Source organism: Actinia tenebrosa, unplaced genomic scaffold (genome assembly GCF_029948245.1).
Source record: "Actinia tenebrosa isolate PJP-AT-01 unplaced genomic scaffold, QUT_ActTen_1.0 PGA_scaffold15__27_contigs__length_11533743, whole genome shotgun sequence".
Lineage (NCBI taxonomy): Eukaryota > Metazoa > Cnidaria > Anthozoa > Actiniaria > Actiniidae > Actinia > Actinia tenebrosa.
This window is the reverse complement of record NW_028292575.1, coordinates 2,869,190-2,885,726: the sequence shown is the minus strand read 5'-3', so window position 1 is coordinate 2,885,726 and position 16,537 is coordinate 2,869,190. Positions and strand designations below refer to the sequence as shown.

At 39.2% G+C, this 16,537-nt stretch overlaps 1 protein-coding gene across 1 annotated transcript; it reads left to right on the top strand.

The window, feature by feature from the left end:
- Nucleotides 1–15: 15 nt before the first annotated feature.
- On the top strand, nucleotides 16–10,725 carry LOC116293067 (uncharacterized). The gene is made up of 21 exons (XM_089030634.1): nucleotides 16–501; nucleotides 1,175–1,256; nucleotides 1,528–1,706; nucleotides 1,784–1,845; nucleotides 1,948–1,982; nucleotides 2,170–2,320; nucleotides 2,406–2,463; nucleotides 2,558–2,670; nucleotides 2,773–2,863; nucleotides 3,237–3,508; nucleotides 4,269–4,273; nucleotides 4,771–5,726; nucleotides 5,985–6,066; nucleotides 6,132–6,304; nucleotides 7,589–7,650; nucleotides 7,739–7,773; nucleotides 7,848–7,998; nucleotides 8,098–8,155; nucleotides 8,238–8,350; nucleotides 8,899–8,989; nucleotides 9,062–10,725. The coding sequence occupies exons 1-21, from the start codon at nucleotides 127–129 to the stop codon at nucleotides 9,338–9,340; spliced, it is 3,423 nt and encodes a 1,140-aa protein (XP_088886760.1). The 5' UTR covers nucleotides 16–126; the 3' UTR covers nucleotides 9,341–10,725.
- Nucleotides 10,726–16,537: the final 5,812 nt, after the last annotated feature.

The window sequence follows — 16,537 nt, the reverse complement described above, 5'->3', positions numbered from 1 at the left end:
CAGAAATTAAAAAGCGACTTATAATTAGTGACCACGTGTTGGCATAAATGATTTATGCTCTTGCTGAGAAAAAAAAAGTGTAAACAAACCGAATAAAAACTATATAAACCAATATACTTGTGAAACATGGCACACGACAAGACTGTTAATCGGCAAAAATCTAAACGAAAACCAAGTAAAAAGAATGAAGTCAGTTCGTCGCAGCCTTCCTTGACTTTAGTGGTCAGTACAGTGGCTTGTCTGGCTATTCTAGTCGGACTTTATTACACGAACAAAGCAGCTAATCTAAAGAAGCAACAGCAAGCTAGCACTCCTGATTCTCGTGAGTCCGGCCAGCCAACCGTTAAACCAACAAAAGCAGAAACAAAGCAGGGAAGACGAGAAATAAAGGACCCTTCAAACAGAGCAACTGAGACCACATCTAAAGGACAGACTGTTGGCAAGAAGACAGGAAAGGATAAGAATGACTTTACTATCTTACCAAGACTGGATGGAGTAAAGGTACGTTACTCAGTTATTAATATTCAAATAGTAAATAAGTTGATAATATGAATCATTTATTTACTATTTACCAGTAACAAACACCGGCCCTGAGAAACTCCCATATTCCATCAGTTATTGGTTGTGCTATAGATATATTGTGGTATATATATAGTAGTATATATATATATATAGTAATATATATATATATATATATATAGTAATATATATATATATATATATATATATAGTAGTATATATATATATAGTGGTATATATATATAGTGGTATATATATATAGTGGTATATACAGCGATATGCAGAAATTCTGATCCTTTCGTACATACATACAAGCATATCAAAAGTATATCAGAAATTATGGATTGTCATCGCTGGTATTTTTTTCGGGTTGCCTATCACTAGGGCTTTCTGAAAAAAATATCACGGATGGTATCCCACAATTTCTGATATAGCTTTGATATACTTTTGTGTACATACAAAAGGATCAGAATTTCTGCATATCACTCTATATTGTGGTATATGTATATAGTGGTATATGGTGGTATATATATATAGTGGTATATGGTGGTATATATATACTGATATATGGTGGTATATATAGTGGTATATGGTGGTATACATATATATATAGTGGTATGTGGTGGTATAGTCTGTGCTTCTGTGCTTCGCGTAGGTTGGTCACGTGCAAAAGATGGAATTGGAACCTGGCAAGTTTTACGACGTCAAAACTAGAAGTCTTAGACCTCCCATATTTGGTAAGTCACGTGTTTTCTCGTATCATGAGCACCATCCTCGTGGTCATGACGGCCAACATCATGAGGGTTGAGCCGCTTTTTTTGTTTAATGTTACGAAGGCCCAATGTTTAACGTTGATTGTTATGAAGACCCCTCCCCTATACTCTCGCATAACTATCATTGCTATCGGTACCACCAACGGAGCCAGTCTAGTATCATGCTAACATGATTATCATGATCGAGAACATTTACCTCGCAATCGGATTATAATATCTATTTTCCTAATTTCAGAAATACCAGATTTTCTAACAGATAACGAATGTCAACAAATAATAGAACAAGCTGCCAACCAGGGAATGGAAACGAGTGAGGTTCAAGATCCGGAGACTGGGGTCAACATTGAACCAACCAATGACGAAACGTTCTATGATTGGGATTATAACAAGGACGGTACAATCAGCCCTCTTGAGGTAATCAGCAGTTAGGATTGGTGCATGTGTATAGTGTTGTGTGACGGTCACTGAGTAACGTTTTGGTTGTGTTACAGGTGATGCACAACCTAGTGGACTTGAGTGATTTGTACTTTTCAGAAAGTGATGTCATTAAAATGTAAGTCAAAATCAGCCTGAAATGTCGATGAACAGCAATATGATTATCGCTGACGGATAGCTTATAATATCTCCTAATACTTATCTTTTGATTATCTACTAGGTTTAAAGATTTGAAAATCGATCGCAACGGTAACGGTGAGTCAATCGGCATTAATCATCTCTGCAACATTTGACAACTACGAGAGAACTGTCTTTTCCTTCATTCTAAGATATTATGAGGCAGTGTGCCTGCATTTCAAATCATTTATTTGTTAAGCAAAGTGATTCAAGTTGATTATGGCATGAAATCAAACAGACACCCTGTTGATACGATTGTTTGCAGGTGTGATGGACAAGGACGAGTTTCTACGAGTGACAACTGATCGTATAATGCGCTATTTACATAAAATGGCAGCCAAATTACCACGAGTCAAAAGCAGGAACAGTAGACAGACGTGGGTAGATCACACCACAGTACAGGGACTTGATCAAAGGTAATAGACTGACTAGTGCTGGTCGACGACTGGTCTACGCGTCAAGTGTACGTCTGACTCTGAATGTTTTAATTTGTTTCACCAGAGTTGCTTCTCTCACTAAACTACCGGTTGCTGTCGTGGAAGGAAGCGAAAAACTCCAGGTAAGAATAAGCATTTCTGTTGGTATCTCGGTAAATATTCCATAGGGAAATATTGTCAATGAAACAAACTTTACATGGTGTTTTTCGACGTCAGGTTGTGAACTATGGACCAGAAGGCCACTATCACTGTCATCATGACTCACAAGACATCGAGATTGGCGTACCTTGTTGCTATGAGCACGACAAACGACACTGTAGACTATGCAGGTACGACTTTTTATCTCCTGAGTACTTTTGTAGTCACTGAATTGAGAAAACCAATACATGACCAGGAATGTCTGTCTGTCTGTCTGTCTGTCTGTCTCGTAGGTACATCACAGTGCTTTATTTCTTGAACGACGTCGAAGAAGGCGGCGAGACAGCTTTTCCTGTAGCAAACAACGACACTTTTAGTTTAGAGGTAAGACAACAGTTCTGCTTATCAACTACTTGGTTTACACAGTTGCTTAGTTACCATTGGTTTTGCTTGGTTTACATAGTTGCTTAGTTACCATTGGTTTGGCTTGGTTTACATAGTTGCTTAGTTACCATTGGTTTGGCTTGGTTTACATAGTTGCTTAGTTACCATTGGTTTGGCTTGGTTTACACAGTTGCTTAGTTACCATTGGTTTGGCTTGGTTTACACAGTTGCTTAGTTACCATTGGTTTGGCTTGGTTTACACAGTTGCTTAGTTACCATTGGTTTGGCTTGGTTTACATTGTTGCTTAGTTACCATTGGTTTGGCTTGGTTTACATAGTTGCTTAGTTACCATTGGTTTGGTTTATCACACAGGCCTGGGCTGCCATCACCAAGTACAGGTGTGACCTTAGTAAACACTGCCACAAGGCTAACCTGTATGTAAAGCCTAAGAAACGAACCGCTATCATGTGGTATAATCATCATAGAGACGACACCACGGGATGGATCGGTAGAATAGATCCTACTACTTACCATGGAGGATGTGACGTCACACGAGGCCGGAAATGGATTGCCAACAATTGGATAAATATCATGGGAGATTCACGTGATCAAATGGTGGCGCACACAGACCCGACTAAGCGATTATGATGGTAGACCAGTAAATATTAAAGTGTATATGACACGAAAACATTCCATCATTTAAAATGTATAGTTTGTTAGTAATAATAAATATATCGTAACAAAATTTGTTTCAAAAGCTTATTTCTTGAGATATTTGCGAAAGTTAATCCCAATTTGTGACGTCATTTTGTTGACACGTACTCTAGATTCAGTAGTAATGTACTAAATATAAATTGTAATTCATATAAATTAACAACAAAAGACATATTTTAGTCAGCTTCATTTGATAGCTTACGTAGTACTCTTCCAATGTTGGGAAATTGAAAAGTGTACTACTTGAAATTAAGATTCTATATTCAAACATATTTCGTGTATTTGCAACTAAATCTGGAGACTTGTAAACGAAATGACGTCACAACTCGTGCTAAAAGTTTTTGAATTTCTAGAGAAATACGTTTTTGGAACAAATTTAACCGTGATATTCTTATTAATGCCAATAAACTACACATTCTTAACATTAAAATTTTTTCGTGTCATATACACTTTAAAGTAATAAAGATCAATAAGCAGCTAGAAATACTACAGACAATATATTTGTCATAAAGTAATTCCCAATTGATTTTGCATTTCTCTACCTTATTAGCGTTTGTTTTCTTTGCAAAACAAATTATTATCTCTAAGCTTCTCTAATATTTTCAAGGTCACTTTAACCCTAACGCAACCACAAACACGTGTTTAACCATATTATTTTCCTTTATCAATGCATTAATAACTAACGAATAGATTCAGTAAGTATCGAATAGTTACTACAAGCACTTTAAAGGTATCTAGATAAGAAAGTAATCAGTTATTCCATTAATATAAATAATATCAACCCCTTCCATTATAACCAGCACATACTTCTAACCTACTAAACGGTTGCACTGGCAACGAACATTTCTTGTAATATTTTTGTAAGCTGCTTATACTCTTTTTATTAATTATGGACTAGAAATCGTTTATAATTTTGGCAAATCTAGTAAAGAGTCATTGTACGTGTGTTATACAAACATTAACTTCTATAGTTAGACATTTTTTACTTGTCTGTTATCTGGCGGAAAGCATTCACCATATTCAACTTCATATTAAAAACATTATTCATAAATTTTGATTGTTGTTTGGCGTATCAACTGTAAACTCCAATGAAGGCAGTGTCGTAGCCACGTCAGTAAGTAGAGTTAAATATAATCTGTTCGTTAAAAACTTTAACTAAATGAATGTTTTAGTTGAATTGATTCTTAACTAGAAAGACAAACGATGGAAGATGATAAAAATAAGAAGAAAAGAGAGGCAAATATTCCTGAAAGAGAAGCAAACCAATCCTTGTTCTCTGCTCCAGTCATGATAGTCGTGATAGTCGCTTGTTTGGCTGGAATCTTTGGAAGCTTTCACTACTCGAATAAAACTTCTGTTGAATTGAAACAAGAGTCTAGAACAGACTTGAACGATGAGTACCAATCAGCTACTGTGGAGGACTTGCAGGCTGGATCCGGACATAATTCTGGGTACTCGGCGATAACACAACCCAGTACTGAACCAACACTTTCCTTTGATATAAAAACTATTGATAAATTTGAAAACAAGAATATATTAACTTCTGCTGATGGGAAAACGACGGAGAGAATGGATGATAAGGACCAAAAAGAGAGAGAAGAGACACCTGGTGCTGGCTCAAACACTCTTACATATCAGGAATTGGATAAGGAAATATCAGATTCAACCGAAAGAAATATAGATGAGGAGTATATAACCTTGGGAACTGATAAGAAGTCTGATACAATGACAGCTGTAAAGAAAGAAGAAGCGACAACAGAACCTGAAATAAACAGTAGTCCGTCAATGGAAGACAAAGCAGAAGCCTCTACAACACCAGAACAGGAAATAACACCGAGCATGATGACAGCTGTAAAGAAGGAAGAAGCGACAACAGAACCCGAAATAAACAGTAGTCCGTCAATGGAAGACAAAGCAGAAGCCTCTACAACACCAGAACAGGAAATAACACCGAGCATGATGACAGCTGTAAAGAAGGAAGAAGCGACAACAGAACCCGAAATAAACAGTAGTCCGTCAATGGAAGACAAAGCAGAAGCCTCTACAACACCAGAACAGGAAATAACGCCGAGCACGAATGATAAACAAGTTGTAAAAGATAACAGTGAAGACAAGTTCAAAATACTCCCCAGACGCGATGGAGTAAAGGTAAGTATTAATAATTGATTACAGAATAGATTTAATATTCGCATAATAATCAACATGAACACAGTGAGAAAATACTCTGTCTTATCAGTATTCACAGATTTTGATACAATATTCATTTTTCTCGGCCTATATTTGAAAACTTTTACAAACCCCCTCCCCCTCCCCCTCCCCCTGTGCAAATGTTTCGTTATGATTAAAAAGGTTTATATAGCGAAGTGAGAGGAAACGAAGTGAGTCACAGAAGTTTTATTCCTACAGGTTGGTCACGTGCAGAATCTAGAGTTGGAGCCTGGAAAGTTTTATGACGTCATAACCAGAAGTCTCAATCCACCCATATTTGGTAAGTGACTTGTTTCTTTATCTCATTACATAACTTGACTCATTATTTTCAATCTCGTATACCAGAAATACCAGATTTCTTAGCAGAAGACGAGTGTCAGAAGTTAATCGACCAGGCAACTAAGCTGGGACTAGATAGAAGTGAGTATCAAGTGCCTGACGTGGGCGTTGAAACGACCAATCAGGAGACGTTTAAAGGATGGGATTATGATGACGATAATGTCATAACTCCTCAAGAGGTAAATCAACGAGCTAAAAGATCTAGTTGTTTTCCAGACCCCTCCTAGTGTTACTGCAATTAGTGGTTACAGATAAATATGTATTTTGAATGTACGGTGTTTATTTAGACTTTCTCATTACATAGAATTTCCGCGACTTCATTTGGCGATTTTGTTATAAAAGTGAACATTTGCGTTAGTTCCTTGGTGTTTACTTTTTTCTCGATGCCAAACACTAAACATGTGTTTAGTCCACACCCATCCAAGTAGCTATCTGAATATCATGTGTTTAGTCCACACCCATCCAAGTAGCCATCTGAATACCATGTGTTTAGTCCACACCCATCCAAGTAGCTATCTGAATACCATGTGTTTAGTCCACACCCATCCAAGTAGCCATCTGAATACCATGTGTTTAGTCCACACCCATCCAAGTAGCTATCTAAATATCATGTGTTTAGTCCACACCCACCCAAGTAGCCATCTGAATCCCATGTGTTTAGTCCACACCCACCCAAGTAGCCATCTGAATACCATGTGTTTTGTCCACACCCACCCAAGTAGCCATCTGAATACCATGTGTTTAGTCCACACCCACCCAAGTAGCCATCTGAATACCATGTGTTTAGTCCACACCCATCCAAGTAGCTATCTAAATATCATGTGTTTAGTCCACACCCATCCAAGTAGCCATCTGAATACCATGTGTTTAGTCCACACCCATCCAAGTAGCCATCTGAATACCATGTGTTTAGTCCACACCCATCCAAGTAGCTATCTGAATACCATGTGTTTAGTCCACACCCACCCAAGTAGCCATCTGAATACCATGTGTTTAGTCCACACCCACCCAAGTAGCCATCTGAATACCATGTGTTTGGTCCACACTCACCCAAGTAGCCATCTGAATACCATGTGTTTCGTCCACACCCATCCAAGTAGCCATCTGAATACCATGTGTTTAGTCCACACCCATCCAAGTAGCCATCTGAATACCATGTGTTTAGTCCACACTCACCCAAGTAGCCATCTGAATACCATGTGTTTAGTCCACACCCACCCAAGTAGCCATCTGAATACCATGTGTTTAGTCCACACCCACCCAAGTAGCCATCTGAATACCATGTGTTTGGTCCACACTCACCCAAGTAGCCATCTGAATACCATGTGTTTAGTCCACACCCATCCAAGTAGCTATCTGAATACCATGTGTTTAGTCCACACCCACCCAAGTAGCCATCTGAATACCATGTGTTTAGTCCACACCCACCCAAGTAGCCATCTAAATATAATGTGTTTTATCAGATAGTCTATACCCTCCAAGACACTGCGTATTTATTCTTTACAACTGCAGATGTTGAAAAGATGTAAGTACTTCTCTTTACCAGACTAGCTATAAGGGTAATGATAGGTTCATGACGATAATAAAACATTAATACCAGTTTTTCGTTTAAGGTTCGTTGATCTCAATATTGATCAGAATAGTAACGGTGAGTACATCAGTAAGATTAATAGGAGTGGGTTGAAAAAGTTTTCTTTTTTCATATCTATGTCTGTATTACAGGTGCTATGGATTTAGATGAATATCTCCGTGTGACAAAAAGTCGAATAGTGCGTTACCTTAAAGAATTATCAGAAACGCTTCCCAGGACAAGGCACAGGAATAGTAGACAGACGTGGTTACATTATAACGATGTTGATGGACTGAATGAAAGGTCAGTGTCATGGCGTTACTTAAAAAGCACAAGTTGTGTGACATTTGATAGCGTGACTGAGCAACTGGTTATTACTAATTGGCGGTAATATATTTCAAGGGTTTCTGCGCTTACTAAACTCCCTGTTGAAGTGGTTGAAAGAAGCGAGAAGCTTCAGGTAAGTGTTGCATTCTGATTGGCTAATCATCAGGATCGTGATGTTTGATTGGTTGACAGACTATTGTTTACTGTGTTGTCAGGTGGTCAATTATGGACCAGAAGGACATTACTATTGTCATACTGATTCACAAGATATCGAGGATGGGGTTCCTTGTTGCCTTTTCAACAGTCGTCGAAAATGCCGATTGTGCAGGTAAACAAATTGATCCTATTGGTCGAGGTGAATATAGTGACCACGTAGCGCCCCCACGGGGTCCCCCCTTCCCCCCACAATGCAAAAGGTTTGTAGCACCGGTGACGTGCGCTGCTATATTGCGCCGCCTCTCATCAATGCGGCCCGAGTTCGAGTCCTGCCGATCTCGATGTGAGTAGAGTTGTTTGTTGGTTCTCTCCTGTGCTTTGAGGTTTTTTCTCCGGGTTCTCCGGTTTTCTTCCCTCCTCAAAAATCAACTTCTAAATTCTAATTCGATCTCTGGGCTTTCACCTAGTTGGAAGCCTAGCTCTGTTGTGATTGTCCTACACTGTGATACAACAGCTAAAGCTAGTAGATGTAGACTTCAGATTATGATAGAAAGATGTCATTTCCTTAGAATGTCACTAACCCTGTCGTATTAATCAATTGTAGTGTCGAAGAGTGCTATGCCACGATTTAGGGGTAATGGGGGAGGTAATTTGAATTTACTCTATATATACATATACCATATAACATAATGAAACTTTACCATTTCATCTTGTGTTTAGATACATCACAGTGCTTTACTATTTGAACAATGTGGAAGAAGGCGGAGAAACGGCTTTTCCTCTAGCAGACAATGTAACCTTCAGCCATGAGGTATGAACCATAGATGACTATGTTTGTTGCAAGCAACGTAATAATACCTAGTCTTACTGTATTTACTAACAGGAGTGGGTCATGAACATAAAGCATCATTGTGATCTCAGTAAACACTGTCATCAAGCAAACGTCTACGTTAAACCAAGACAAGGTACAGCCATCATGTGGTATAACCATCTAAGGGATGAACAAACAGGATGGCTGGGAAGAATCGACCCAAGGTCATACCATGGCGGATGTGACGTCATTAAAGGACACAAATGGATCGCTAATAGTTGGATAAATATTGTAGGTGAACCAGGTGATAAACTAGTGGCATATCATCCCACATCAGACCCTATACCATAGGATACTTCCAAGTACCTTTACTTTATTCTGAGAAACATGTTATAACGTAGGCTCATTATAAGATAATTCACCTTTTCGGCGCTAGCTTGGATTGTGTTACGGTCACCAAAAAGTTCTGACATCATTCTCTGATTTCCATACAAATTCACTGACTTTAAAGGGAAAATTTAGGTAGATTTCTTTAGTTAGCTATCTTAACAGCAGTAGGAAAAGCTTCAATCAAGCTAGAAAAATGAAGTTTTACTTGTATTTAGAGAACTAACTAAACAAACCAAGTAAATAGTTCATTTAAAGTCAGTATATTTGTACGGAAATCCAAGAACCATGTACGAACGTTTTGGTGACCGCAACACAATTCAGAACAATTTATACCACGTGACGGTTTGCTCCGAAAATGTGAATTACGAGATCTAGACATTAGGCTAAGCATTGCTAATAACTGATATACCAAGTACGACATAAATAGTATTCACGTTAGGTAGCCTGAGCACATGAAGGTGGTATGCAATAAACATCACCAGATGCAACATGCGACTTACTCATCGTTCGACATCGGATATTCTAGCGAGGTGTCAAGTGGATAGGAACAATGAGTTACCATCCATCGTGTTATTGGTACGACTTACTCATCGTTCGACATCGGATATTCTTGCGAGGTGTCAAGTGGATAGGAACAATGAGTTACCATCCATCGTGTTATTGGTACGACTTACTCATCGTTCGACATCGGATATTCTTGCGAGGTGTCAAGTGGATAAGAACAATGAGTTACCATCCATCGTGTTATTGGTACGACTTACTCATCGTTCGACATCGGATATTCTTGCGAGGTGTCAAGTGGATAGGAACAATGAGTTACCATCCATCGTGTTATTGGTACTACTTACAAGGATGCAAAATAGTTCATTTTTGGCTATTTTTGAGCATAGTTTTGGTTGATTTTGGACCATTTTCACATCTATCTGAAAAAAAAATGAATTATTTATGAAGGAATAAAGAGGGTCATTTTTGCTACTTTTGAGCAAAGAGCATGGACTATAGCTCATGGTTTTTATTGAAATTGGATAGCCAATGTATTGCCGCAATTAATCATATTTTCGGAACAGTAATAATGGTCCAAATTCAAACAAAGCCATGAGTTATAGTCCATGCTTTTTGCTCAAAAATCCATGAAAACTGTCTATTTTTCAATGACTGTTCGAAAACTTTTTATCCCTTTTATCCATTATGGATATTATTTTTTCGTTCCCTTTTTGAAACCTTACCACCAGACAAGAAAGGAAAAAGTGGGTTTTATCTCACAAGGTCCTCATGGCCTACTAAAACACTTCTTCAAGACATGGAAACACAATCATGATAAAGAATAAAACAAACCTTTCCTTGTATCGTTGGTAACATTTCATTGTATTCCTGTATTCAATGTTATTCTTGTTCAATATTTTTCTTGGTCTATGAGCATTTTATAAACTAATTCTTTTAATTTCTCAACTTTATCACTTTGTTGGCACATTCAGATTTCCCTTTTTAATTACAGTAGGAAAAAAAACTAGGTAAGTATTACTAATTATAATATCTAAACGAATACATTTGCATATTGAAATTTGAATTTGAATAGAATTTCCCTGACAATTCCTGTACACGAAGTTACTGCCCAGAACTTCTAACAAAAGGATGTTTGCATGATGGCGTCATTTGACTCCCACTACCATAACACTTTGCAAATTTTCTTTCTTTTTTAAATTTGTATTCCTCATGAGAATAGTAAGACAATTGGTGCTAATTAACCCTTTCACTGCTAGAGGGACCTTTGACTAACAGAGAAAATTGAAAAAGGTTCTTTCACTGGATGTGAAATAGTCATATTCTTAAAGAGTTCACATCCAGTGAAAAGACCTTTTCAATTCCGAAAAAGATCCCATTCATTTAACATGATAAGCGGATAATAAGATTCTTTATGTATTTAATATTTCATCTGTTTTTTTTCTTTATTGATTGAATAGAAATAACAGAGTTATAAAGCACTTGCTGATCAGCAGAACACTCGAGAAGTGTCAAAAAGCACTCTGCTACGCACGCGCGCGCGTTTTCTATTTTTTCAATAGTTAGGATAGTAAGCGCGCGATGATTGGTCGAAAACTGTGCTTTTTTACTGAACGGAGCACAGTGCGCGCGAAATGCTGCTAGATCCTGATGCGACCGACTTTCGTTTTGGGTAAATAAATTCAATATCGAAATAAAATTAGTAACTATATAATAAAACGAATAGAACAGCTTTTTCCGTGCTCCGTTCAGTAATAAAGCACTAAGGAAGCGCCGCTACGCGTCGTGTTTCTTCTAACACTTCTCTCGTGTTCTGCCAACCACCGCGTGCTTTATAACTGCACACAGCACGCGCGCTCGTTTTCTATTTCTTTATCAATAGTGCTATTATGTTAGGTAGAAAGTTATCTGTATAATTGTGGAATGCTAATGGTGCCTATGATGGTTACAAGCATGAATGCCAGAGATTCCTTCGCTTAGTTAATTTTCTCTTAACAGTATAAAATGGCTGCTTGGCCGTCTCTGTACTGTGATATAAACACCCTGAGAGCTGTAGAGCACTCGCAAAGCAAGAGAAACACTTAGCTACGCCTCGTCGTTCCTAAGCTTGCTTCTCTTTTGTTCTACAGCTCCCCGCGCGTTTATATCACAGTACAAAGACATGCGCGCCAGTTTTATATTCCTTAAATTAGGTTATTTTGATAGCACTGACATGAAATGTAAAAAAAAATCAGCATTTGCCATTTTACTATTTATTATTTATAATGCGCAAATGAACATGTTGAATATGATCAAACCAGCACGGCTAATATCATCAACATTCACCACCACCACTATTGGAGCCTCCGAGACAAGTCTCAAAGAGGCCTTGGAAGTATATGGAAGGTACTTTTTTGTCATCCAGCGCTGACCAGAAAGCCTGTGTTATTGGTTTATTCTTTAATTTTTTTAGAGAAAGACCAGGGCCAAGAGACGAGCAAGAGAACACGAGTCATTATGAGCTGATCTCTACAAACTCCTTACTTTTTCGATGCAGCGCTCCTGCTACTCTTTGCTCTACTCTCTTGCCCACATGGCCGGCAATATTCTAATGAAGTCCTCCCTGTTGAGAATCCTTGCAGGGAGAATCTTCAATTGTGTCGAAGCTGCCTTTAAATTCTTGAACTGTCTTCTGCATTCCAAGAGACACGATCTTTCTCAGGCCTTCAAAGGAAAAAAACATATCATGATTAGAGTGAAGGCATTAAACTCGTGAAATAAAAAGTATTAGTCAACGTGTAATAGTCAAATAGACACAAAAGAAAACAATGGAATTACGGTCTACTAATGTGTATTAGTCTAATATCTATTTCACGGGTTTAATGACTTCACTCTAGGAATCATGGTCTCAAATAGTTTTTAGTTTCTAATGAATATCTTACTTGGTTATTTCAACAGGCACAGGTCTTGGCGTTACTGCTGGAACAATGCTCTTGGTCGTCATAAAATAACTTATGAATGTCGCGTTCTGATTGGTTTGGAGCGCGTGCTTTATGAGAGCACATTGCACGCGCGCGCAATTTCCGTTGCGTCATTCCTATCTATTATTGTAATTTGTATTTTATAAAAGAAATAAAAAAAAATTGCTGTGCTGTGTGCTGTCAAAAAGCACTTGGGGATTGGCAGAACAGTCGCTACGCGTCGTGCTTCTCCTGACACTTTCCTCGTGTTCTGCCAATCCCCGCGTGCTTTATGACAGCACACAGCACGCGCGCGCGTTTTCTATTTCTTCATTAGTATTCCGGAAGTAATTATATCGTCGGACTTAGATACCGTGCTCCTAAAAGAGAAGGTGGAAATCGAGTTAGGAGTGTGGAAATATAAATATGATGTTCTGCAATATCACGAAAGCACTACCGTAAACAGAGCCTGTCTTCTGCAAGAACACTTATATAAAACTTATAAACGATTACAGATATGTCAAATATCTAATAATTAAAACCACAAAGGTGCTGACACACGGTGCAAAATTGCAAGCAACAAATTTGAATTGGGGTGGCACACATTGCAACAAATCACGCAACATCGCTTGTGTCAGCCTGCTATGCTAAGATATTTGGTCAACAGTTATAAATTTGGTGCAAGCTGATTGGCTGGAAATTTCAAAATGTTGCAGTAATGTTGCAGCCATGTTCACATGATGAAATTTGTTGCGCACAATGTTGCAAGAGTAGAGCGCGATTCAACTTCAGAATTGTTGCGTGCAACAAGTTTTGGGTAGACACGCTGCAACATTCCTGTTGCGTGCAATGTTGCACCATGTGTCAGCACCTTAAGTCTCCTCTTCTTTATTCAATACGCGCTGATCGAATTGGGTGACTGTGAGTCCCTTCACTAGGCTAGCCCTGCCCCCGTTGTCCAAAAGCCTTTTGCCAACCATTACAGCTAACGAACGTATAGTATCCCTCCAGCTAGCCTCTTCGCGCACTCGAGGGAGACTGGAGGACACTTTCCATGTCTTTAAAGGAGACCAGCTGCTGTTCGTCTTCCTTTCGCTGCATGACTCTTTGCAGACCACGATCTTTTTTGCAAGACGATCGCCACGCTGGCTGGTCTTCCATAATTACTGAGAAAAAGAAAATAACATAAGCATTAACAGAATCTTCCAACACAAAACGATATAAAATACATACTTCTTAGTTGGTCTTGGGTCTTTTTGTTTTTCTGGCGACGTTTTCTTACAAGACAGGACAAACTTTAAGAACTGATGCAGAATTTGACTGTAGTTCTGCAACGTAGAAGGCTTGCTAATTATGATCATAAGAAACGTATCACCTATACACACCAAAAAGCGTGAGGGTTAGAGAAGTAATGAAACATTATGATAGTCAAATATTTGCACAACTTACCCATCTCGTGTGATTTAATTATGGCTTTCAACTGAGGCTCGAAAAAAAAACACAGTCGAAACATCCTTTTCCGGGAAGGATTGGCTGAGGCTGTGGGGATCCTTTAGAGTATAGAGAAGAGCAGAGAAGGGAAGAGAAGAGCAGAGAAGAGAAGAGCAGAGAAGGGAAGGGAAGAGAAGAGAAGAGGAGAGGAGAGAAGAGAAGAGAAAAGAAGTAAGAAAAGTGAAGTGAGGTGAAGAGAAGTGAAGTGAAGTGAAAAGAAATGAAGAGAAGTAAGTGCCTAAGAGATCGCAGTGGGCTGCCGCCCAGTGAATGCGTGCTGTGACGCCCCGTGACGCGCCGCCCTGCCATGCGTGCTTGTGCCGCCCCGGCCGCGCCCCGCGTGCCGTGGCGCGCAGCCCGTGCCGTGCCGCGCCGCCCCGTGCGGCCGCCCCGTGCCGTGCCAACGTGCAGTGCAGACCGTGTGCCGCCAGTGAGTGAAGAGAAGTGAAGATAAGAAAAGTGAAGAGACCTTAAAGAGAAGAGAAGAGACCTTGCCCCAGACTGTCTTTCTTAGTGTTTAAATCATCCACCATGATCATGTTCCTCTGAAATAATACGGGTTTTGCGGCTACCTAAGGAACACTTTACATAAGTGGTAGTGGTATTGTGAAAAGGTACTATAAACTTTTAAGTAATCAAATTTATACTGATTCCATTAGACAGGGTTTTCACTCTTGTCCATTTTGAATACACCCCACTAAAGAGCGATAGACATATGGTTTATTTTCTACATGGTATCCCTGTGGTGTGCCATGATGCTGTGCGGGCTTTGTCAAAACATAAACAAACAAGATGGCGGAAGAAGAAGAAAAACGTGGCCAAAAAAACCTACCTTTATCAGGTAAGAAATGCTCATATACTACGCTAATCTATACAAATACTAAGATTAGGTTTATTTCGCGTTTTCTGGGATTATTCGTCCTTCAAAAAGGCATTTTATTTTGAACTGCCGTTTCATTTTTGCTCTGAACCAGTTTTACTAAAACCATTTACTTTCGTAAATATATACACTCCTTTCTACCACCTCTTTCTCTTTTACTCCGACGAAGGACTAGCGTCCAAAACGTCAGTAAGTTTTTTCATCTTTTCACGGTGTATAATTTACCTTTTCATCATTACTGTTTCATTAGAAACACCGACACAGCTCATAATAGTTTTTAGCTAGTTATGTCTTCTTAAAAATCGTAAAGTGCAAATGAATCCTTTGACAATACTTTCAGTACTGGTTCTGCATAAAGTAAATAGTTGATTGGTAAAATATTTCTTGATTTGAGCGATGCGTTTCTAAGTTATGAAGGTTTATACTTCCAATATGTCAATAGCCCAACAGACATTATTTGGCTATTATGCTATTGGGCTATTATATATGCTATTGGGCTATTGGGCTATTATATAGGCTATTGGGCTATTGGGCTATTATATATGCTATTGGGCTATTGGGCTATTATATATGCTATTGGGCTATTGAGTTGTTGGGCTATTGGGCTATTGGGCTATTGAGTTGTTGGGCTGTTGGGCTGTTGGGCTATTATGCTATTGGGTTATTGGCTTATTGGGCTGTTATGCTATTGGGCTATTGGGCTATTGGGCTATTGGGCTATTGGGCTATTATGCTATTGGGCTATTGAGTTGTTGGGCTATTGGGCTATTGGGCTGTTGGGCTGTTGGGCTATTATGCTATTGGGTTATTGGCTTATTGGGCTGTTATGCTATTGGGCTATTATATATGCTATTGGGCTATTGCGTTGTTGGGCTATTGGGCTATTGGGCTGTTGGGCTGTTGGGCTATTATGCTATTGGGTTATTGGCTTATTGGGCTGTTATGCTATTGGGCTATTGGGCTATTATGCTATTGGGCTGTTGGGCTGTTGGGCTGTTGGGCTGTTGCGCTGTTGGGCTGTTGGGCTGTTGGGCTGTTGGGCTGTTGGGCTGTTGGGCTGTTGGGCTGTTGGGCTGTTGGGCTGTTGGGCTATTGAGTTTTTGGGCTGTTGGGCTATTGGGCTATTGGGCTATTGGGCTATTTGGGCTATTGGGCTATTGGGCTATTGGGCTATTGGGCTATTGGGCTATTGGGCTATTGGGCTATTGGGCTATTGGGCTATTGGCTGTTATGCTATTGGGCTGTTGGGCTGTTGGGCTATTGGGCTATTGGGCTATTATGCTATTGGGCTATTGGGCTATTGGGCTATTGGGCTATTATGCTATTGGGCTATTGGGCTATTATGCT